The sequence below is a fragment of the Piliocolobus tephrosceles genome, chromosome 1, assembly GCF_002776525.5.
Source record: "Piliocolobus tephrosceles isolate RC106 chromosome 1, ASM277652v3, whole genome shotgun sequence".
NCBI classification, from domain to species: domain Eukaryota; kingdom Metazoa; phylum Chordata; class Mammalia; order Primates; family Cercopithecidae; genus Piliocolobus; species Piliocolobus tephrosceles.
The window spans coordinates 53,375,172-53,401,191 of record NC_045434.1 but is presented as its reverse complement, the minus strand read 5'-3'; the positions used below and the strand labels follow the sequence as shown (position 1 = coordinate 53,401,191).

Sequence of the window (26,020 nt, the reverse complement as noted above, 5' to 3'; positions counted from 1 at the left end):
TATATTTTAGGTAGGAGTGGGGGACCAAGTATATTTGATATTATATAAGAAGACAGATTGAATAAAAGGAAAATTAAACATAGCAGAGCTATTATTTCATAATTGAACTTAAACTATATGCTTGCTTTTTTAATTTTGGAGGAAGACCACCCCTTTTTGAAAATGATGATGTATTGGCTGGGCACAGTGGCTCACACCTGTAATCCCAGCACCTTGGGAGGTCAAGGTGAGTGGATCACAAGGTCAGGAGTTCGAGATCAGCCTGTCCAGCATAGTGAAACCCCATCTCTACTAAAAATACAAAAATTAGCCAGGTGTGGTGGGACGTGCCAATAGTCGTAGCTACTCAGGATGTTGAGGCAGGAGAATTGCTTGAACCAGGGAGGCAGAGGTTGCAGTGAGCCGAGATAGCACCACTGCACTCCAGCCTGGCAATAGAGGGAGACTCCATCTCAAAATTGCACCACTGCACTCCAGCCTAAGTGACAGAGCCAGATTCCATCTCAAAAAAAAAAAAAAAAAAAAAAAAGGTGTATGATGTATTATTTTGTATTTGAGCAGCAACAGTGATATAATTCAGCCATAATTGCGATACTATTAAATCTTAAGTATTTTCGCAACCAAAAGTTTTCATAAATTTCACAAATGTATGAAGTACTTACTCTGACATTTCCTTAATGGATTAAGAGCAACCCATTCTCCCTTCCTGCATACCATTACTATATTTCCAAGAGATCTATATCCAGGGCGGCATTTATAGATAGCCTCAGTGCCTTCTTCATATGTTTGGTCAGGCCAGGAACCTATCAGAATTTCTGTATTTTTTCTTGGAGGAAGTTCCTTGCAATCTACAAAAAATAAAAACAAAATAAGTGCATAAAGTATCTATTTAAATGTACAGTATATTTGGGTAATTGTTGCTTTTAAAAATGTCTAGACAGTTACAGACCTACCTAAATTTTCCTCTCTCTCTCTCTCTCCTACTCCCATATCTATGGAGTAAACATACATTTCATGCATGTAGTGTAAGTATACATTTCACCTTATAAAATTTGTATCTACATAATTTTATAAGAATGTTCACTGTGGAAGAATACCTAAAAAACTTTGCAAAGCAATAGATATATTTTGTTATACTACTCTTAATTGCTGGAGAGCATTCTACTATTCTTCCATTAATTTGGGAAATATTTATTGAGCACTATCGTAAGTTGTAAAGCAAAATCAATGAAGAAACAAGTTATCTGTTCTCAAAGCATTTCCATTCTAGTAGGGAAGCCAGTTATTTAATAAGTAGTCAAACAAACGTACAATATGCATTACAGGTAGAAAAATTCTATTTACAAAAATGAAACATGATAAGTTTTAATACAAAATTATAGGAACACTCCAAATAAGATAGAATAGGATGGAAAAGAACAATGTTTCTACTCTAGATTGGAACAACAACAAATTGTGTGTGCATGTGTATGCTCAAAGGTAAGTAGTGGGAGCAAAGAGGATTAAATGAACAAAATCCAAGTAGGCAGGACTTGTTCCAAGTAAATACAGGGTCTCTGGCCATTTTTTACCTGGTTATATTTGTCAACTCTGGATATGGATTGAAAATCCTTCCTCTGAATGGAAGAATGGTAATGAGGTAAGAAAGAACCAAACATAAGGAGGTTATAGCTAGCATGAAAAATTCTGAAACTTTGCCAAATCAGGTAGCTTTGCTACAGTCTAGGTAGCTTCTTACAAGAAGACTGACTTTCCCATTGCCTCATAGAAAAAAAGGCTCAATAAGAAAAGGGATCTGACTCAAATACACAACTAGCATTCTCATTAAAATATGCCATATTTGAAAGTCACTCTGTGTGATATTTAAGAGCAGTTGTCAAAACAGCAGAAAAGCTGTATACATATATGTATTTATGTATATGCATACATATATACACATATATTATTTATATATAATAAAAGCTCTTTATATATGATTGCTTTTCTGCTGTTTCATATATATATGAGCATTTAAGATTATACATATAAGAGCAGATGTCAAAACAGCAGAAAAGCAAACATATATAAACAACTATTATATATATCATACACTCACATACATAATATATATGTGTCGGCTTCTTCTATCTCAAAAGTCTAATATATATATATACACACACACATAGAGTATAATATATACATATATATATATATATATGTATGTATATACTCTATGTGTGTGTGTGTGTGTGTGTGTGTGTGTGTGTGTGTGTTCATCTTTTGGGATAGAAGAAACCAACCAGACTCTTGATTTTAAAAACCCAAGAAGGTTTAATCTTTGAGACTTTAAAAACCAGAAGTGGAACTGATTCAAATTGAAAGTGTTACCCAGGTCCCGCTGAGTTAAATTTTTGAGTGGCTCAAGAAAGAGCAAACAATCTTGTTAGTGAGAGTAAGTTACATAAACTTTGCTCATTGCATATTTTTGTTTAAAAATACGATCTTGAATAAAAATTAAAAGATACATAAAGAAGCAAAACAGCTGTGAATGAAAAAGAGAAAATAAATATTCAGTAGAACTAGACACTCAGATTCAGATGTTAGAATTAGTGTTAAGGCCTTTATAACAGCTATTTTAGGGACATTAAAGGAACTATAGAAAGTAGATGTAGATTTTAAGAAGATATTCAAAATAAAATTGACTCATAATAAATCAGGTGTTATCTTAAAACTGCATAAAAAATCAGAAATAACAACTTGTCAAATGGTGTTAAGAATCAAATGGACATAACACAATACAAACTTGTTAAACTTAGAGGAAGTTTAATGTAAAAATATCCAAACTGAAGTATAGAAAGACAAAAGTGTATAAACAACAACAAACAAAACAGAGTACAAAAAAATATGTGGTGTAGAGTCAAGTTATAAAACATGTGTAATTGGAATTCTAACAACAGAGAAGAGAATGAACATAGGCAATATTTGAAGAAACAATAGCTCAAAGGTTTCCAAAATTGATGAAAGAAATCAACTCACAAAATCAAAATTTCAACAAACCCCCAAAATGCTATATACCAAGAAAACCTATACTGATACTCTGCTGAAAACCAAAGATAAAGGCAAAATCTTAAAAGCAGATTGTATTAGTCCATTTTTGCACTGCTATAAAGAAATACCCAAGACTGGGTAATTTATAAATAAAAGAGATATAATTGACTCACAGTTTCACATGGCTGGGGAGGCCTCAGGAAACTTACAATCATGGTGGAAGGGGAAGCGAGGACTGGATCTCTTCACATGGGGTGGCGGGAGAGAGAAGTGCAAACAGGGGAAATGCCAGATGCTTATAAAACCATCAAACCTCATGAGAACTCACTCACTATCATGAGAACAGCATGGGAGAAACTGTCCCGTGATCCAATCACCTCTCACTGTGTCCCTTCTTCAACACATGGGGATTATGGGGATTACAATTTAAGATGAGATTTGGGTGGGGACACAGAGCCTAACCATATAATTCTGCCCCTTGCCTTTTCCAAATCTCACGCCCTGACATTTCAAACCAAATCATGCCTTCCCAACAGTCCCCCAAAGTCTTAACTCCCTACAGCATTAACCCAAAAGTCCATGTCGTAAGTCTCATCTGAGACAAGGCAAGTCCCTTCCACATATGAGCTTGTAAAATCAAAAACAAATTAGTCATTTTCAAGATACAATGGGAATACAGGCATTGGGTAAATGCTCCCATCCCAGATGGGATGAACTGGCTAAAACAAAGGGGCCAAAGCCTCCATGAAAGTTGGAAATCCAATAGGGAAGTCATTAAACCTTAAAGTTCCAAAACAGTCTCCTTTGATTCCATGTCTCACATTCAGGTCACACTGATGCAAGAGGTGAGCTCCCACAGCCTTGGGCAGACCTTCCCCAATGGTTTTGCAGGGTATGGCCCCCTTCCCTGGCTGCTTTCACTGCTGGCATTGAGTCTCTGTGGCTTTTCTAGGCACATGGTGCAACCTGTCAGTTGATCTACCACTCTGGGGTCTGGAGGATCGGTGGCCCTATTCTCACAGCTCTATTAGGTAGTGCCCCAGTGGGACCTCTGTGTGGGGGCTCCAATCCTACATTCTCCCTGCTTATTGCACTAGCAGAGGTTCTCCATAAGGCCTCCTCCCTTGCAACACACCTCTGCCTGGATATCTAAGCATTTCTATACATTCTCTGAATCTAGGTGGAGGTTTTGCATTCTGTGTACCCACAGGACCAACACCATGTGGAAGCTGCCAAGGCTTAGGACTTTCATCCTCTGAAGCAATGGCCCAAGCTGTATGTCATCCCGTTTTAGACATGGCTACAACTGGAGCAGCTAGGATACAAGCCAGCAAGTCCTGAGACTGCACACAGCAGTGGGGCCCAGGCCTGCACAACCATTTTTCTTTCCTAGGCATCTGGGCCTGTGATGGGAGAAGCTGCCTTAAAGATTACTAACATTCCCTGGAGACATTTTTCCTTTGTCATGGTGATTAACATTTGACTCCTCATTCCTTACACAAATTTTTCCAGTGGGCTTGCATTTCTCCCAAGAAAATTGAGGTTTCATTTCTATTGCATCGTCAGGCTGCACATTTTCCAAACTTTTATGCTCTGCTTCCCTTTTAAACATAAGTTCCAATTTCAGATCAACTTTCTCAATGTTCAAAGTTCCACAGATCTCTAGGGAAGGGGCAAAATGTTGCCAATCTCTTTGCTAAATGATCTTCGCTCCAGATCCCAATAAGTTCCTTGTCCCCATCTGAGACCACCTTAGCCTGGACTTCATATTCCGGATCACTATCAGCATTTTGGTCTAAAGCATTCAACAAGTCTCTAGGAAGTACCAAGCTTTCCCACATCTTCCTGTCTTCTTTTGAGACCTCCAAACTGTTCCAACCTCTGGCCGTTACCCAGTTCCAAAGTCACTTCCACATTTTGAGGTATCTTTATAGTAGTGCCCTACTACCTCGGTACCAATTTAGTGTATTAGTACATTTTACAATGCTATAAAGAATTGCCTGAGACTGGGTACTTCATTAAAAAAATAAGTTTAATTGACTCACACTTTCACATGGTAGGGGAGGCTTCAGGAAACTTACAATCGTGGTGGAAGGTGAAGAAGAAGAGAAGACTTTCTTCACATGGTAGCAGGAGAGAGAAATGCAAGTTGGGGAAATGCCAGATGCTTGAACCATTAAATATCATAAGAACTCACTCACTATCATTAGAACAGCATGGGGCAAACAATCCTTATGATCCAGTCACCTCCCACTGAGTTCCTCCCTTGACATGTGATTATGGAGATTACAATTTAAGATGAGATTTGGGTGGGGACACAGAGCCAAACCATATCACAGACAGAGGATACATTTTTTTTTTTTTTCAGGAGAATAGTAAAAATAACAGCCAAGTCTGTGGAAGTAAATACTGAAGTCTGAATATATATGTTTTAGCATCACTAAAGTGTTGAAAATTAAAAGTCAGCAGAGAACTCTATAAATGGTGAAAATATACTTCAAAAATGAAAGAGCATGCAAACACATTCTTAAGCAAACACATTCTTAAGCAAACAAAAGCAGAAAGAATTCAACAAGAGCAGACTCAGCTATATAAAATACTAAAAAAGTTATCTGGGCTGAAGGAAACTGATCTAAAATGTAAGCAAAGAAGTACAAAAAGGAATAAGCAGAACTGAAGGAAATAAATAGATGACTAAATAAAAAAGCTATTGAAACATGATAAACATGCTATGCATATTTTACTCAAATGAAAAAGAACCTAGACTGTTTAAATCAATAATGACCACGTTTAATAGTGTTTTTAATAAATTCAAGAGTATAATATGAAACAATAATAGCAAAAGTATCAGGAAAAGGTAAAGAAAATAAAAGTGTGATATTTTCCCCATAGTCTTGATGTGGTAAAAATATTAATTTAGGATAAACTGTAATAATTTAAGTATATTTTATTGTAATTGCTAGGTTAGCCACTAAACCAATAATATTGAGATGCATAAAATAACTAGTATACATGATGTAATAAGATAGTCAAGATTATTTGATTAAAATAAGAGAAGGCAGGAAAAGAAAAAAGAAAAAATGAGGCAAAAATAAATAGCAATATGCTAGATTTAAACTGAACTGTATCAGTAATTACATTAAATGTAAATGGATTCATCACCACACTTAACATGCAAAGATTGTCTGACTGGATAAAAGCATAAAAGAAAACTCAAATATATGATGATTACTTTTAATAAAATTGTACATACAAACTGAGAGTAAATGATAAAAACCAATATGCTAGAAAAGTATCAACTAAAATCAGAATGATATTAATGTATTAATATCAAGCAAATTATAATTTAAGTTAGAAAGTATTACTAGATAAAAAGAGAGTCATTTCATGTTAATAAAAGGGCTACTTTAACAGAAAGATATAATAATTCTAAATGTGTTTGAACAATGTTTACTGGAGCTGGCTCATACTGACTCATAGGAGTCAATTATACACATCTTTTGCTAATACAATGTTCACTGATGACACGTTGGTAACTTGAAATTGACCATATTGTGAGAATTTACACATGAATCTCAGCAAATTTTACAAATCATGGTTGTTTCCTTTCCTTTTAAAAAATAGTTGGTTGTTTTACATTTACCAGCATGCCTCTTTGCATAAAACTATTAATGTATCTTTAAAATATAACAGAAATAAAAGAAGTAAGCAATCCACCATCATAGTTTGAGATTTAAGCACACTGTTTCCAATATCCAATAGACAAAGAAATAGAAAAATAAGGATATACAAGATATGAACAACATTATTAACCAAATTAAGCTTTTTTATATTAATAAAACACTGCCTTCAACAATTGCAAGATGCATATTCATTCCAAGCAAATCTCTACCAATTTCAAAAAATTAAAATCACTCTAAGTATACTCCCTGACCACTAGATATTGATAATAGAAAATAACTGGAAAAGTCACAAAATTTTTGAAGTTAAGCAACGCTGTTTTTTTTTTTTTTTTTGGTTTTTTTTTTTTTTTTTTTTTTTTTTTTTTTTTTAGACGGAGTCTCTCTCTGTCCCCCAGGCTGGAGTGCAATGGCCCAATCTCGGCTCACTGCAACCTCCGCTTCCGGGTTCACACCATTCTCCTGCCTCAACCTCCCAAGTAACTGGGAATACAGGGGCCCACCACCACGCCCGGCTATTTGGGTGTGTGTGTGTGTGTGTGTGTGTGTGTGTGTGTGTGTGTATGTGTTTTTACTAGAGACCGGGTTTCACCATGTTAGCCAGGATGGTCTCGATCTCTTCACCTCGTGATCCACCCACCTCCGCCTCCCAAAGTGCTGAGATTACAGGCGGATTACAGGCGTGCGCCACGGCGCCCGGGAAGCAACACTTATAAATAACTCACGAGTTAAAGAAAAACTACAACATAAATTAGAATATGATTTGAAATAAACAGTAATGGAAATACATGTTAAAATTTGTGGGCTGATGCTGAAGCAGTGATTAGAGAGAAAAATATATATAACCTGAATGAATTAGAAATAAAAAAACTGTTGGAAATCAATTATCCAAATTTCTAATTCAAGAAACCGGTAAAACATTAAATTAAATCTAAAGAAAATAGAGGACAACAAATAATAGCGATGATCACATAAATCACCCTACCAGTTCAAGGTGACAACTAAAGTATTTAAGGATACCCAATTCTGTTGTTACCCAGCATGGATGTGACCTATACTGGCATCAACTTTCATCCTTCATCAGCAAAATTATCTTATGGAGTGGTTAAGATATCAGAAGCTGAGTTTGAGTACCTGAAATCTCCATCAAGCTGTTCTTGTGCATACTGCCTTTATCTTTATTCTATATTTTCCTTGAAGCCGAGTAACCTTGACAATGGGTAAGTCTATTGTACTGTGTAACCCTGGACAATTTCAAATTGAAACTCACTCTGGCAGTTTTGCAATTAAAACTCACGGGAGCCGGGTGCGGTGGCTCACGCCTCTATTCCCAGCACTTTTGGAGGCTGAGACGGGCGGATTGCCTGAGGTCAGGAGTTCAAGACCAGCCTGACAAACATGGTGAAACCCTGTCTCTACTAAAAATACAAAATTAGCCAGCTGTTTTGGCACATGCCTGTAATCCCAGCTATCCGGGGGCCTGAGGCAGGAGAATCTCTTGAACCTGAGAGGCGGAGATTGCAGTAAGCCAAGAAGGCGCCATTGGACTCCAGCCTGAGCAACAAGAGCCAAGCTCTGTCTCAAAAAAAATAAAATAAAATAAAAATAACAATAATAAATAAAAAATAAAACCCACGGAAAATGAAATGGAATAAATTTGAATCCTTACTTTATTTGCAAGCATGCACAGACACATGCACACAAATGCCAGGTAGATTAAAGAATTAGGTTTAAACAAATTTAAAATACATATATATTTCATTCTTTTACAATTTTTTAATTATCTGCTATATTTAATGCTGTGTCATTTTTAACTTACTATTATCTTAGTGCCATCTATCTATAATCATATTTATTTTATAAATATATTTATTAAAAAGTATGAGTAAATATTGAAAATGTAAGGCTTAATGCATAAAGCAACTTGCAAACAGAACATATACACATTACAACATTTTTTAATTAAAAACTATATTTGTGAAAAAATCATATATACAAAATTTAAAGAAAATTTAACTGAAAAATTATTCTTAACACAAACACACTTCTTGCAGTAACAAAAGCACTAAACACTAACTAAAGAAAAATGTTAGAGTAGAATAGATCATTTGCTTAAGAACAGGCATTTTTAAAAGAGATAAAAATTAAAAGAAAATTATTTTTTGACCAATTTTAATGACAAAAATGTAAAGGAGATGATATTCAATTTTGCTGGAAAATTAGGTAATATAAATATTATTATTAAATAAAACTGAAGTACAAATGACTATTACTTAACTAAAAAGCAACTTAGCAATAAGGAATCTTAAAAATACTCATATACTAGTTGACAAAGAATTTCAATTTTTTAAAAGAAATAAATAATAATTAGAGATTTTATGAAATATTTAGGTACAGAGTGTTTATTCCAGCATTTTAAATAACAGATATAATTAGAATATTTATGAAAATTGTCAAATTATGCTACACCCATCTGAATTAAAAACTGTGGTTTGGGTAATATTTAATTATGTGCATAAAATTTACAATAGTAAGAAGGAAAGGTAGTATATATTTTCTGTTATAGTGAGATACATTAGGTCAGGGGCCAGAAAACTAACCTGTGGGCCAAATTCAATTGCTGCTTGTTTTGTAAATAAAATTATAGTAGAACATAGCTATGTTCATGCATTTATATGTTGTCTATAACTCCTTTTATGTTACAATAGAAGAGCTGAGTAGCGAGACATTATGACACATAAAGTCTAAAATATTTATTGCCTGGCTATTTCACAAAAAGTTTGAGTGCCTTGAGATGCATTATTTCAGATTAATCTTATCGCTTAGGACACCTTCACAACAAAACCAGGTGGCCAGCCATGGTGGCTCACACCTGCAATCCCAACATTTTGGGAGGCTGAGGTGGGAGAATCCCTTGAGCCCAGGAGTTTGAGACAAGCCTGAACAGTATAGCAAGATCCCATCTCTACACAAAATTAAAGGAACAAATTAGTTAGGCATGGTGGCACACACTTGTTGTCCCAGCTATGCGACAGGCTGGGACAGGAGGGTCTCTTGAACTCAGGAGTTTAAGGATGCAGTGAGCTATGATCATGTCGCTGCACTCCAGCCTGAGAGACAGGGTTAGACCTTGTCACAAAAGGGGAAATAAAAACAGGAAAACATATGTTTTGAAATAAATACTTTCATAGAGGCATTTAGAAAGTTGACAAGACAGTAAAGAATTGCCATAACAAATCTTCATATAATCAGAACCCAGAGAGGAAAACAAGGAGCCAAATTTTTTCTGCAATGAGGGCATTCACCATTTGGGGAAGATAAGAGCTTGCTTTTTGATAGCCTTGTTAGGCTAAAGCAACAAAATTCAAAGTTAGAAACCTAAATGAATTCACCCACAGGATAAAGGAAAACTGGAAGTAAACCACACTCTTCTTATAGGAACCCAGCTTTGAATTGCTTAGAGGACCAAGGAATTTCAAAACACAAATTTGGCTTAAGGTAGTCTTATACTGAAAGTTCTCCTAGCCACCCAGAAAAGATAAGTTGCAGCTTTAATATGAGGAAGATTTTTTTCTTAAGTACCAAATTATTATTACAAATGTCAAAGTCATTATGGGGAAAAAGCACCTTGCTACTGTAAACTTCATAAGAAACAAAATAGATATTTGATATTGGAATAAATGTATATGACTATAATCAACAATACTAATTCTGTTGTTTAAATGTAAGAGAAAAGATTGACTACTGATATATGAGGAAAGAAGTTATAACAAAGTAGTACCAGATTTTAAAAAGAACCAAATATAATTTCTAAAAATGAAAAAACCCCGTTTTAATCATCAATGGACAGCTTAATAGCAGATAACACAGTTGTAAAAAGAATTCATGGACAGGAGGGCAGGTCGAAAGAAATAACACAGGATGCAACATGGAGACACAAATATGTGGAAAATACACAAGATGAGCTAAGAGTCAATGAGGATAGAAAAGCCAGAGCAATGTTGGAAGAGAATTTTAAAAAATGAATGGAACAAGCAATTAATAAATTCAAGAATTAAAAAATTCCAAGCAGTAAAAAAATGCACCTATATGCATCATAAGAAATATTTAGAAAACCAAAGAGAAAATATCTTAAACTTGTTAGAGAAAAATATTTGTTTAAAAGCAGTAACAGTAGATTTACAAGGACTTCTCAATAGCAATAGCAGAAGCCAGAAGATATAAACGACTTCCATTTGCAGGAAGAAATAGCTATCTATATAGAATTCTATGTACAGAAATAATTTTTCAAGAATAAAGTTTTTGATTCATAGCATTTATTTTATTTTATTTTTTTGACAAGATCTCTATTGCCCATGCTAGAGTGGAGTGGCATCATCTTAGCTCACTGCGGCACTGACCTCTTGGGCTCCAGTGGTCCCTGTCTCAGCCCCCCAAGGAGCTGTGACTACAGTCACAAACCACCTCTTCCAGCCAATTTTTGCATTTTTTGCAGAGACGAGGTTTTGCCATTTTGCCCAGGCAGTTCTCAAACTCCTGGGCTCAAGCAATCCACCCACCTTGGACTCCCAAAATGCTGGGATTACAGAAGTGAGCCACCGTGCCTGGGCTGATTAATAAAATTTGAGATAATTTGCCAACATAAATACACACTAAGGAGAGAAAAAAGATGTATTTCAGAAAACTGAAACCGATCCTAAATATAAAGTCTTAGGATGAAAGAAGAAATGAAAAGCAAAGAAAACGGTAAATGTTCAATTAAATATAAATGAATACTAACTATAAAACAATAAAAATATTACCTTATATGGTTTTAAATACAAACATGTATATGTACACACCCGTACACACAAAACACATGACAATAGTGTATAAAGTGTGAGAAGAATAAATAAAATTAATGTCTTTTAAGTTCTTCACAGTATCCAGAAAAACAGAAAGGTATTAATGAGCTATGATAGTTGTCTTAATAAGTCATCTTGGTTAAGTCAGCATCCCCAGTTATTCAGTCAAACTAATCTAAATGTTGGTGGGAAAATATGTTGCCAGGTATACTCCCAATCAGTTGACTTTAAACAAGCTGATCATTCTAGGTAATCCAGACAGGCCAGATCAAATCATTTGAAAGGTGTGAAACACAGGGCTGAGGCTCCTTTGAAAAAGAGGAAATTCTGTGGAGGGCAGCTTCCTTTCCTGTGAATTCCAGCCTGTCTGTAATCTTCTTTTCTGACTACCTGCCCTGTGGATTTCAGAGGTGCTTATCTCATGCTCACAATTCCATGAGGCAATTTATTTTTTAAAAAAAGCTCTTTTAAAGTAGCTAGATAGGTAGATTGGCATGTCAATCGATTAATTGACTGATAGATAGGTAATCTTCTACTTCTACTTAAGCTTCCCGCATTGAACCCTGAGTGATAAATTAGTATTGGACTTTGGTAAGTTAAGAAGGCATATGCTATACTCTGAATATATGCAACCTCCTCACAACCTCCAATTTATATGTTTAAACCTAATTACCAATGTGATAGTATTAGGAGGTGAGGACATTGGGAAATGATTAGGTCGTGAAAGTGGAGCTGTCATGATTTGGGATGTGTGACTTTATAGAAGAGGCACCACAGAGCTGCCTTGTCCCTTTCATCATTGGAGGACACAGTCAAAAGGCACACTATCTATGAACCAGCAAGTAGACCCTCACCAGACACTGAATCTGCTGGTACTATCTTGCTCTTAGACTTTCCAGCATTTGTAAGAAAAAAAAAATCTGTTGTTTATAAGCTATGCGGTTAATGATATTTTGTTGTTGCAGTCCAAAGAGACAAGTTTTAGAAGTGCCCATTAACATGGTGGAACATATCCATGAGAAAACATTTTGCAATATTTCATAAGAAAGTAAGCTCCATATAAAACTATATTTTACAAAATAAAACAAATGCTTGTGAAAGTTGTCATGGGCACTAATTTTCCCTTGAACATTTTGCAAATTTCTGATACATTTGTATTAGTGAACTTGTGTAATATGTGATTCCACATTGCGCTGTTTCGATGTTTATAATTTAAGTAAACATATTCTACTCCACTAGATGGTGCTAATACTCTATCATAACAACACAATTCCCCGGCCCCTTCCGCACAAAAGGAAAACGGTTTAATTACAAGCTGATACATGTGTTTTTCACTTTCAAAATACAGATCCACTTGATGATGTTCAGGTTACTGGAAAAAATAAGTAAGTTAAGTAATCCTTTCACGCAAAAAAAGTTTAGCCCACTCACTTCCAGTGAGAAGTAAATGCTTTCCCTTCTGGTTATTATTATATTTCCAGATGATATATTTGCGCCCCTCATTCTTGATTTACAAATATGGTTAATTGCTTTTAACAACCAGATGTAGAAAATAAGGATACATCTCTTCCACAAAATCTTCCTGCCAGCTTTTCACAATATTTACTCTGTGAATATGTTTACTATATATAAAGAATTCTCATATTGATTATCTTTTTTCTTCAAATAGTACTTTAAATTCTGGTGCTTTTCCCATCAGTGTTAAATGGCATCTTTTGATTCTGCTTGTAAGAAAAAGATATGATCTCCCTTGTTCTATTTTCCCGTGTTCCTACTACCATCTTCAAAATCTTAGTTCAGGTCATCATCTGTCACCTTGGTCATGAAACTGCCTGCTAACCAGCCTCCAGTCCTCTACTCTCTTGTTATTGCAGTCTATTCACAGAGTGACAAGTGATTTTTGCAAATCTGGTCATGTCATTCCTGTGATTAAAATTCTTCCACGACTTCCCTTTTTACTTATCAGTCATTGCTAACTCCTTCCCTTGGTTTGGGACCCCCTTATCTGGCTCTTGCCACTTTCTCGCATCTCATCATGTTAAATCTTGCATGTATTCACCATGCAAAGCCACGCTGATTTGTTTATATTTTGTTGAGCATTTCAAACTCGTTTTTTCTCTTAGATCCTTTGCACAAGTTATTTCCTCCTCTTAGAATAATTTTATGACAGATTTCTGATGACTGGCTTTGTCTCATCTTTCAGGCCTCTACTCAAATGTTCTGTCCTCAAAGTGATCCACTCATTCTAGTCCCCAGAACCAGCCCACCTAATATCTCTACATATTACCATCCACATCTCTATTTTCTCTTAGGCCTTACTTTACCTCCTTCACAACATTGTTCACAATGCTATAACTATTTTTGTTGACTAGGTTTTCTATCTATCCCCTCACATCAAAATGTAAGCTCCCCGCAATTGAAGAACAATGTTTTTCATAGTTAGTGGAAGAATTTTCATAAATGTCTAGGTCTTCTCACTTCAAATACACTTTCTTGCCTGCTTTTGTTCTAACCATTATTATATTCAGTATTATTGAGGTAGGAGATGGGACTTGGACACTGGACCAAATTGAGGATTGTCCAAAACAGGTCTGGGTGGAAGCCCCTTCCTGTAAGACACACACACCAGTGTGCTATGCCAGTTTACCATTACCATAGCAACACCCAGAAGTTGTGAGCCCTTTCCACAGCAATGACCCAACAACCGGAAGTTACCATCCTCATCCTGGCAATTTCAGCATTAACTACCTCTTAATTTCCATATAATTAAAAGTGCATATAAATATGAGTGCAGAACTGCCTCTGAGCTGCTACTGTTGGCACACTGCCTATGGGTAGCCCTGCCCAGCAAGGAGCGGTACCTCTGCTGGTGCTATATACACAGTCACTTCAACAAAAAGTGCTGTTTAACACCACTGGCTCACCCTTTAATTCTTTACTGGACAAAACCAAGAAACTTCCCAGGCAAGACCCAATTTGGGGGCTTGCTGTCCTATATCATTATCAACTCATGCCATAGCAAAAATATTTAAGGTAATGATTCACTGCACTGAGTTCTAATAATAATTACATATATCTTGTAACATGACTTTTATTTGCCTGAATTGACTAACAATCAAATGTTCAAGCTCAGTTAAACCCTCTTCTCAAAGACTTCCAATTAGACAACCAACAGTTATTTTGGCCCAAGTAGTCAAACTCTCAGCATATATGAACAACAACCACATTTGCTTGCCTTAAATTGGCAGTTCTTGAAGGAAATAGGGCACACGCTTATTAAATAGGAAGCATACAAATTCAAAGGCACAGAAACATTTTTTGAGATGTGATTTATCTTAAAACTTTTTAAAAAATAGCCATATCATTTTTCTCATTCTAGATTAATGAGTAGACTAGGTCACCATGTCTAAGTATTTGAGTATTCATTGTTTAAATGAATACTTCATCTTACGTTTACAGTCATTTAATTGCCAGTTAATTTTGTTTACAAAACACCACATTGTTGAAGCTTTAATTCATTTGGCTTTATTTTACAATTTAAAATTATTTTTAGTCTAGATGCAGTGAGTCATGTTTATAATCCCAGCACTTTGGCATGCCAAGTTCAAGAGGATCAATAGACCCCAGGAGTTTAAGACCAGCCTGGGCAACATGGTAAAACCCTGTCTCTACAAAGAATTTTAAAAATCACCTGAGCAAGGTAGCTATAATTCCTGCTACTTGGGATGCTTAGGTGGGAGGACTGCTTGAGCCCAGGAGGTTGAGGCTGCAGTGAGCCATGACTGCACTACTACACTGCAGCCTGGGTGACAAAGTGACTCCCTGTCTCAAAAAAAAAAATAAGAATAATACTAAACAAAATATATATTTTTTAAGCCGTGTATTAGGAGTGTGAATATGTTTAGCTACTGGAAAAGAGTAAGAATCTTTTTATTATAATTTGAGGAAAATAGTTATATAATTTTGGTCCAAGCTAAAAATCAATGTTATTTAATATTTTTAACAATCTTAATTTACCTAATTTTTTCACTTTCAAATTTTAAGGGGGCATTATTGACATACAAACATAGAACTAATTACTTATTTTCAGTGTCAGTATGTCTTTTAACTGTTACTTGAAAAGTGTTTCTATTCAAATGAAATAAATCATGATAAAATTATATATTTGCAAAAACCTTAATCAAATTTGTGCCAGATTGTTTTGGTAGACTAAAATTGATCTCTTTGTTCAATTATTCTGTTTTTCTAAAATTATTTTATGGGTTAAAAAAAAACAGGACCTATTACTTCTTAAATAGCCTACTTCTAAACTTAGTAGATATCAAAATATACTATAAAGCAAAACTACAACATCAATTTGGAAAAAAATAAAGCAAATGATCAAAACAGAAATAGCAAAAATAGGTGTTTTGCATTAAATTTCTTTCTTATCTTCTCACTGATCTGAATTAATACTATTTATTCAATCATCCTTTGGTATACACAGGGTATATATATTTCAGGACTCCCACATATGCCAAAATCTGCACGTATTTAAATTCTACACTTGACTCTGTGGAAACCGCATGTATGAAAAGTCAGTTTTTCCTATGCATAAGTTTTGTATCCCAGCAATACTATCTGTTTTACCTTGGTTTAGTTGAAACAAATTCACATAGTAAGCAGATCCCTGAAGTTCAAGCCCATATTGGTCAAGGGTTAATTCTATATGCATATATATATATATGATATGATCTAATTAGCTTTTCAAAATAAGAAATATTCAAATTCTTTTATAAATAACATGAGAGTAACTAAAGATCATTTCAAAAGTAACATATATACCTTTGTAAAGAGAGTGAAGAATTGTTTAAAGAAATAAACTCTAGATAAAGTGGAATAGGGATTATGTCACACTTAATAGGCATTTGAGAAAGCAAAAGAAAAAAGAAAAGATAAAAATGTAGCTAGGTGTGGGAGGTTGAGGCAGGAGGATTGCTTCAGCCCAGGTGTTGGAAGCTGCAGTGAACTATGATCACACCACTGCATTCCAGCGTGGGCACTCCAGCCTTAGGCAACAAAGCGAGATCCTGTCTCAAAAAAACCAACCAACCAACCAACCAAACAAACAAAAACCTTAACAGTGAAAAGAGCAAGAAGAAAATTCCAGAATCATAAAAAGCAGATGGGAGAATAGCCGACGGTCATATGAAGTTGGATAGAATAACAAGTTTGTCATAATTAGAGATAAAACAAGATACTATTAGAATATGGGTTGAAATTCCAGAACTTTCTTGAAATGTGTAGTATTTAGTTAGCTAATTTATAAAGCCAGTTACTGTTCCAGTCACAAAAAAGGAACTCAGCCACAAAGAGACAGTACAATTAGGACCTTGAAAATAGAGGAAAAAAAAAAAAAAAACACAACACACACTGTAGCAAGTATTACTAAGTAGTACTTGAGGAAGTTAAAGTGATGGAAAAATGAGCGAAAGAACAGATGAGTAACAATGAAACAATCTGGAAGCTTTTCCATTATATCTGTAGATTATGGACAACCTGTGGAAAAAGAATAGTAGACAGTAGTGACTAGAAAATATAAGAGAAGATGAGGTGATAACTGTTTAGTGCACTTAAAGCTCTGTTGCAAGAACCCAGAAAACTCTAACATTTGTAATTCCATTGTACATCTGACCTATGTGGCCTAAGCTTAAATTTATGTCACAGTTCAGGAATTTCTAAAATAATATTTCTTTTTTCTTTTCTTTCTTTTTTTTTTTTTTTTGAGATGGAGTCTCCCTCTGTTGCCCAAGCTGAAGTGCAATGGCATGATCTCAGTTCACTGCAACCTCCGCCCCCCCAGTTCAAGCAATTATCCTGCCTCAGCCTCCACAGTAGCAAAGATTACAGGTGCACACCACCACGCCCAGCTAATATTGGTATTTTTAGTAGAGATGGGGTTTCACCATGTTGGTCAGGCTGGTTTCAAACTCCTGACATCGTGATCCACCCACCTTGGCCTCCCAAAGTGTTGGGATTACAGGCGTGAACCACCGCACCCAGCCTGAAAGAAGATTTCTATAATCACTTTTCCATCTATTACATTTCCAGTTAACAAGGTTTATGAAAAACTTGGCTAAGTTAAAATGTCAGAAGAAATAAAAGTGTTCTGTCAAATGTTTTTTCTTTCCTTTTTATTGTTTCATTTTTTGATGTTCAGTTACTTTATTTCCTCTGAGCCATCTTTTTATGACTCCTTATAATTTTAAGCTAAAATGCAAAACTTTTTTGTTAATTACATCATCCCCTTTCCACATACTATGGTTTTGTGAGGAAATGGGTAAAGTACACATTAGTTAACTGAGCACAGGACAGATTAGGTGGCAGAATCTCGAAGGCCTAGGCAGGTGGGGGATGGTGTGTGGGGGAGGAGGAGGAGGCATAACTGGGGAGAATGAAAAGTGGCAAAAGACTGCAGAATAAACAACCAAGGATTAAACAAATAAAAGTGGGTCAATGTAGACTGGCTCAGATCTTAGAAACTAAAGGCCACACATGAAGAATATTTACCGATCTGCTTTTGCACTTATATTTGGGAACTTACTTCTACCTAAGAATAATTTTAGTTAGCAATACTTAGATATTTCATTTTTAGTTTAAATTATATGTAGGCAAAAGAGTAGCATATGCATTCCCAGGATATGCCTAAATTTAAAATAAGCAAAGCTTGCCTTGGCAGACGTCTCAGGCTCGTGCCATTTCTGTGGGCATTTTCTCTACCCCTTCTCTTATAGCACTCACTATAACACTTCAACCAGCAGATCTGTCCTACCTGGGAATACCTCATCTTCCAGAATCACTTTGTCCTATCCTTACCCTCATCAACATCCATTTCTACCCTCCCCCACCCAGTGAAATTGTTCCAGGGAAGTTGTCAGATGATAATAATTCAAAGTAAATTATGAATAATGCTAAATTTAACTATCCTAAAACACATATTCAGTGTATTTGTCATTCCATATAAATGACAGACTAGTTTAATTTATAGTAATACTAATATCAACATGTAAAATATTTTAGGAGGAGATGAGATATTGAAGCCAATTGGGCCATTGCAAAACTTTAAATCACACCATATAGGTAACTACCCATACTACTATCTCTGAAAATGTGGAGGTTTTGGAGAAGCAAGGGGGAATTCTTATTTATCACACTGAAATTCAAACATACAATTTGGAATTTTAAACCATTATTCTCCTTTTTCTGATTGTAATGGAATCCATCAATCTTTGATCTATAATGTCTTCTAGGACCCGAAATAATATTTTTGCACTCTAAAATCTCTAGGATTAAAAAACATGTCTGCCAAACAACGCAGCCAGTATTTACTGGGACATGTTTCAGTAGAGCTTTAATTTATTCACTTTAATCATCTTGGAATTTCTGGGCTGTGGCCTAATTTCATATAGTACACAATTGTTAGATCCTAAATCTAAAAAATCTGCTTGAATATAATATATTCAAAAGCTTGGTCATAATATATTTCGAAAAGGTGAAATTAAGTGGTATGATGAAGAAATTGTTATTTTAAACTTTCCTGTAAATCTGACCCAATTCTTAGTAGCCTGCAGTGACTCCCTGAGCCACAGACTGTTACAACAAGGAAGCAATTAGCGTTCCTACATAATTGGGAATGTTACTGTAGACAATGTATTGCATGAAAACGGTACTATGTAATACCCAATATATTAAAAAAAGAAAATAAATAGAAAGCTGAAATCGCAAATTATTCCTGTTGGCTAAAATTCTTTCTTAGTAATGAATAGTGTTTTTTTTAAGAAAATTCACTCTTAACCGAGCAGAAGTGATGCTAAAATGTTATGCAGTTGAGTAAAGCAGATTGTGATAGTATTCAAACTATCTTTTCTCAATTTGGTGTTCAGTATTCAATGTGGAAAATATAAACAGAAGCAAATATTGAAGTATATGTGAGTATTTTTCATGATCAAGGCTACTCTGTTAAGTAAAAATTTGTTAGATATGGTAGATTAACAGAATTGATTGACATCTCAATCTAGTTTAGTTTCAGAGAGTATTTGGGAAACAAGAAATAAAATGGGAGTTTGACATCCACTTAAAATTCATGTAGTTTTTCTCCATTGGCTTTTTACATGTGCTTTTATGAAAATTATGAGACTGACCTAAGCATTGCTTTAAATACTAAAGTTGTGCTTTATCTTTTAGGTCATTTTCACCATAATATATATAGTGCTGATGTTCAATTCACCAGTAGAAACTGATATCACATTTAAACACACATTGATGAAAAATAAAATTCAAGTGAAAGAAGTCAGCAATAATCAATTATGTAAATAAGATGCTTAAATCACTATTGTTTATCACATATACTTTGATCTACTCTATTTTAATATTTCAAATTCAACTTTTAAAAAAGTTATACTGTTTATTAAACTTACCATTGATTCTTGATTTTAAAGATTAGAAATAAAACAAATCTCCCTCATATGACAAATGATATCTATGTAAAACCTGAGCAAACAGTATGTAAGTATGAAATATTAGAAACATTCTCATAAATTTAGTAAGAAAAGACAAATATTTGCACAAAGAAACAGAAAAAGATGTCTGTTATGATTGGTAATGTGAACATTGTTCTGGAACTGTTTGTAAATATAAAAATGTTTCATTTTTAAATACTAATGATAATATTTATATGTACAAGGAAATTAATTGTCTTCTTCATTTAAAAAGTGGCTACATATAAAGTTTATAAGCCAAATAACAAGCAATAACGTTAGAAAATATAGCTGAAAAAAGTTCAGCCTTTCAAAAGGTATTAAACATATTTGAATATTTTTTAAATTACTGAAATATATAACTATAAATACATATGTGCCTTTGTTTTCTAGATTGGAAGACTCAAACAGAGATTTTGTGTTATTTGCTAATATTCTTCAGTTCCTAGAGGTGTAATAGTCACTCAATGAAAATTTCTTTACTAAGTGAAAATATTTTGGAAATTATGAATAATATATAATTCATTTAGTTTAAAAATGTTAATCAAATATCTATCACATAACTGGTTACCTATCATAGCCTAGGAAAGCAAACCTCCTCCAAGAATAAGCTTTTGAATCTATCAAGAAGCAGTGATATAATTAAATTTTATTATGAATTCAGAAATTGTCTTACTGGAGGTCAGAAAAAAACTCCTACACTCATATTCACTACTCCAAAAGACTGCTCTTCAAGAATATATGTTATATACAACTACAGGAAAAAAATCCCTATTGAATAACTTAATTGTTATGAATATTATATATTCTATTGTGTTTTAAATTTGTATAATATTTTTATTCTGATAATACAAGTAATGCTTGTCTACAAGAATTCTAAGGTCATGACAATATCAGTTGTAAACGATAAATGAATTTTTCTTTAGGAAGAGTTAAAATCATATTTGAAATTAATCATTATGATTTGATAGCTTTTATTGACTGTATATTCACATCTTTCTTAATGCTTTCACATGATACATTTTGGTTATACTTCTAAGCAAAAAAAGCAAGTTACATTTTATGATAATTACAATGGAAATGATTATTCCAGATTATGGTTTTTCAGAAAAGATTATTAAAATATTTTATTCTATTTTATATTAAATACAATTATGATGAATATTTAGACATACCACTCAAATAAGGTACTTTCAGTTTTTTAACTCAAAATGTCAAAAGTCACTCAATTATCAAGCTACAAAATACTTAAGCACATTTTCTAAATCAAATTTTTATTACTACTGTGAAAAGCATCATTAGTAAATGTTTCATAACAGTTTTAGGAGAAGAGACTCTTTTAATCTTACCTTCTGCTACACAAATAGCCCATAACATTAGGCAAATAATCTTTGCTAGAAGTTTCATTTTTTGAATCCTTTATGAGGACATTTACCAGCTAACTCTGTTCACAATGTCCAGTTCTCCTCTTCCAAGAATTGTGATTAGTGCAGGAAAGAACTTGCTGCAAAAGGAAGTTGAAACTAGATGCTCCGCCTATCAGAAACTTTTGCAAAGTAAATAAAAAATCAACCACAAGCCACAAGCCCAGCAATGCCAGAGATTGAATCTGATTCTCGCTGCACTCCCACTGAACGTCAATGTTGTGACCTGCTCTTGGACTTTTTCTTATTAAGCTAGGTAAATTCTCCATTGGAAAATGTTCATGTCCTTGGTATGTGCAAAACAGCAGCTGGCGATATCCTCTGGATTTCATAAATCCTTCAATTATTCAAACTCTATTAGGATCTGTTGTGTGTAAACCTCAGAACAGGAAATAAGAGAAACTTTAAAAGAAATCACATACAGAACTTTGGTTTAGGCAATGTTTTCACAATCAGCACCCAGACAATGTGTGGAAACTTTGCCAAGAATGCAGTGCTGGATGAATTTAGGGGCCTGCTTTTCTAGCAATTCATAAAATTAGTTTTCTAAATACTTTTTATATATACGTTTTTGAAGCAACTGGCTCACTCTCGTTTGACATAAATAGGTTTAATAATCCCAAAATCAACAAATTAAAATGCTGATTTTTGAAACTTTGTTTTGTGTAATACATATAAAGAAAACATAAACAAATCGTATGCTGAATATTGAGAAGATAAAGATATCTATGAAACCACCACCAAGGTCAAAACACTGAACATTATTACCTCCCAGAAAACCCCAGTACTCCTTTTCAGTCAATACTCCTCTCAACCCTCTCCCACATCCCCTACAAACAGAGACCACAATTGTGATCTGCAAGAACATGGAATATATTTGTCTGGCTTTTGTACTTTGTATAATGAAAAAGAAGCAATTTACTCTTACTCTTTTTTTTTTCTTTTTTTTTGAGACGGAGTCTCGCTCTGTCGCCCAGGCTGGAGTGCAGTGGCGCGATCTGCAAGCTCCGCCTCCCGGGTTCCCGCCATTCTCCTGCCTCAGCCTCCGGAGCAGCTGGGACTACAGGCGCCGCCACCTCACCCGGCTAGTTTTTTGTAATTTTTTAGTAGAGACGGGGTTTCACAGTGTTAGCCAGGATGGTCTCGATCTCCTGACCTCGTGATCCGCCCGTCTCGGCCTCCCAAAGTGCTGGGATTACAGGCTTGAGCCACCGCGCCCGGCCAATTTACTCTTATGTTTAGAGAGTTTTTCACCAAGAATTATGTTTGGACCATTCAAACACATCGTGAGATGTAGTTATAGATCATTCTTATTGTGATTTCATATTCCATTTTTTGAATAGTTCACATTTTATTTATCTGTGTGCCTGTTAGTGAGCATTTGAGCAGATTTTAGTTTGGAGCTGATATGAATAGTGCTTCTATGAGCCTTATGTTAAGTGGTTTTTGGTAAACACAATCCACATTTCTGGTAAGTGCATACTTGGGAGTGAAACACTGGGACATAACTTATGTTTAGGTGTAATGGATAAAATTAGACAATTTTCCAAATGGATTATATAACACTTGGACATCACTTCACATTTCTATCAGCAGTGTCCAAGTTGCTCCAAACCCTCAGAGATACTTGATAATTTTAATCTTTGTAGTTTTAGCTTTTCTGGTAACACAAAGCAATAATTCTCTGTGGTTATAATATGAATTTTCCTGATGACTAATTGAAATGTAAGAGATCCCTGATTCCCCTTGAAGGACGTGCAACAGCGGTGCGGCTTGCCAGTTAGGTCACCCTACAGCTCAAACCCCTTACGGGAGGGGGAGCACACAGATGGACAGGTGCAGGAACTGGGGTGAGGCTTTCCGACTGTGGCCTCACAGCAGCATCTAGGGGTGGGTGTCTGCGATTCCCGAAGCCCAAGTGGGCATATGTTACAGTGTGCTCCTTTAGCTTTACCATCTGTAAATGGTTTATGTGTTAATCAGCTCAACAGACCCTCTTCCTTATCTCATGGGCAGTGGGACAGTGAAATAGCCTTCTGTATCCCGAGTTCTTGCCCAGTGTCCCAAAAGAATCGGATCACTCGGGGGCTCGAGGGACAAGGGTAACGTTTTATTGAGTGGTGGAGGTGGCTGTCAGCGAGATGGAGTCACTTTCTCAGCGAAGGTGACCTTCGCCTAGAGTCACGCCTCCCAGTGGCCGAACTATTCTCCACCGTCCCCGGCCAAACTCCCCTGGGAGTCCAGACGTCCCTCTTCTCTTCCTCTGCTGCATCATTCTGCCATCGCAGGCCTGTTTGTCACCTTGCCTCCCTATCTCCTCACTTGCAGGTCTCTTCTGGAGCTTGGAGTTTGGGATTTATATGGGGGTAGGACAGGAGGGCATAGCGGACCAAAAGGCAACTTTTTGGGTGTGAAAACTGAAATGCCTGTCCTCATTTAGGGCCACAGAGCTTCAGTCTTAAGTCTGGGGCCTTTGCTTGGTGACCACCCTCTTGTACCCAGTATTTCCCTGTCTCCTGTCCTTAACATCATGAAGTTGAGAAACTTTCCTGTGGTAATTGGTCGTTTAGATATCCTCTTTGGTGAAGGTTCTATTCAAATCCTTTGGATATTTTTTTTCTTATTGAGTTGTTTGTCTTTGACTTATTGCATTGTAGGAATTGTTATATTTATATATTCTAGATATGAAAATATTCTTATAATATGTATTACAAATGCCTTCTTCCAGTCTGTGGGTTTTCTTTCCATTCAGTGTTACATGGCTTTTATAATAATAAGCAGAATTCCTTAATTTTAAAATAGAGCAAATTTTCAATTTTTTTTCCATGACTAGTGCATTATGTCTTATTTAATGAAATCTTGCCTAGTCCTAGAACATAATACTTTTTTTCTAAAATAATTATTTTATCTTTCACATTTAAGACCTTTAGAACAGCTGTAATTGTCTTTTGTGAATAGCATAATAAAAAGCTCCAGATGCATTTTTAAAATAGAGATATCCAATTGTTATAGCATTATTTAATGAAAGTATCAGTCTTTCCTCTGTACTGACATGCTTTCACCTTTGTCATAAGTCAGGTACTGGATATATGTGGGTCTATATCACCAAACTCTTCTTACTGTAATAGTCTATTTTTAAAACTTTTCTAAAGTGTAAATTTCTGGGAACTTTGGCTTTCTAGTTATCTTTTAAATTAATTTCTTATTTAATTTCATACTCTAAATAATTATACTGTTTTAAAATTTAATGGGTCTTTCTTTACAGCTCATTGTAGTCAAAATTCTACCTACGTCAGCAGGTCAAGTTTGTATTTTGTTAAAATCTTTTGTATTTTTACTATGTTTTTGTCTGGTTATTCTATCAGATATTGAATGGGTATATTACATTTCCCATTATAAATGTGGATTTGTGTAGTTCCCTGTTTAATGCTGTCAATCTTTATATATTTTAGGGCTATGATGATGTTTGCATACGTATTTGGAATTGTGATATCCTCCTCTTGGTCATCTTCTCACATTAAATGGCCCACCCTAACTCTAATTTTGCTTCCAGTGTGAATTTTACATTTTATTTTATTTTTATTTTCATTTGTGTAATAAAAATATAAGGATTGAAGAGTTAGACTTAGTCATTTGTTCTGAGAAAAATAAGAAATAAAATAACATAGAAATGTAAATAATCAAGCAAATACAAATTCTGAACTATCATTCTGAAGTTTAATTGGTAACACATATGCTGACATAATAGATCACTTAAACTTCTTCTTTATTCTTTCCTTAGCTTTATCTGTTTGGGTATGAATCCAAATATTTCACCTGGGCTTAAATTTCCAATAGCGGTTTCTATTCTAATAACAATATTATCACTTGGAGAGTATTCCAGAAATTTATCAAGATTAATATTATTGAGTGTTAATTATATACCAGGCACACATCTAAGCACATTTATTCAATACTTAACGCAACACAATGAAATGGGAGACTATTACTCTTTCAAAGGTATAGATGACTGAACTGAGCCACAGAACATTTTAGCAACTCCCTTAAGGTCACAAGACATTGCTAGAACCAGGTATCAAATCCAGTGGTCTGTGTTTAAAATATGTGTTTAAAAACATGGTAAAATATTTACATATGTACTCTAGTGCATGCTTCACATTATTTATTTTACAATTATAAATTATATACTGTAAAAGTATTGAATGTACACACACACACACACACACACACACATATATGTTTGTGGATAATTTAAAGTACATGCAAGATTGATTTTACTATGCAATCTTCACCTAAGTTGCAATTGTTGAATGTAAAATGCCACTCTACTATTCAAGTAAAAATAATCCTCTTGAATTAATTTCAACAAATATCTTTCAGATGTATTATTTTTACTATTTTTTCTTTATTCTACCTTTTTTCACAGACTGATGGTTAAGACGTCAATTGAGTGCTTTTGTTTCCTTTTATTCATCAATATTTTTCAAAACTGCAAAAGTCTATTACAAAGAGATTTAGAAGAACATAAG

The 26,020-nt window shown here is 34.8% G+C and overlaps 1 protein-coding gene across 2 annotated transcripts in view; it reads right to left on the bottom strand.

Moving 5' to 3' along the window:
- Nucleotides 1–21,714, bottom strand: part of CFH (complement factor H) — a 150,099-nt gene extending 128,385 nt beyond the window's left edge. The window contains exons 1-2 of one of the 2 annotated variants that reach the window (XM_023203396.1): nucleotides 21,417–21,714; nucleotides 663–848 (exon numbers count right to left, since the gene is read on the bottom strand). In XM_023203396.1, coding sequence (XP_023059164.1) covers nucleotides 663–848; nucleotides 21,417–21,474 — 244 coding nt within the window. In that variant the 5' untranslated portion in view covers nucleotides 21,475–21,714. The remainder of the gene's footprint in view (nucleotides 1–662; nucleotides 849–21,416) is intronic. The other variant, XM_023203395.2, reaches the window with a different exon arrangement.
- Nucleotides 21,715–26,020: the final 4,306 nt, after the last annotated feature.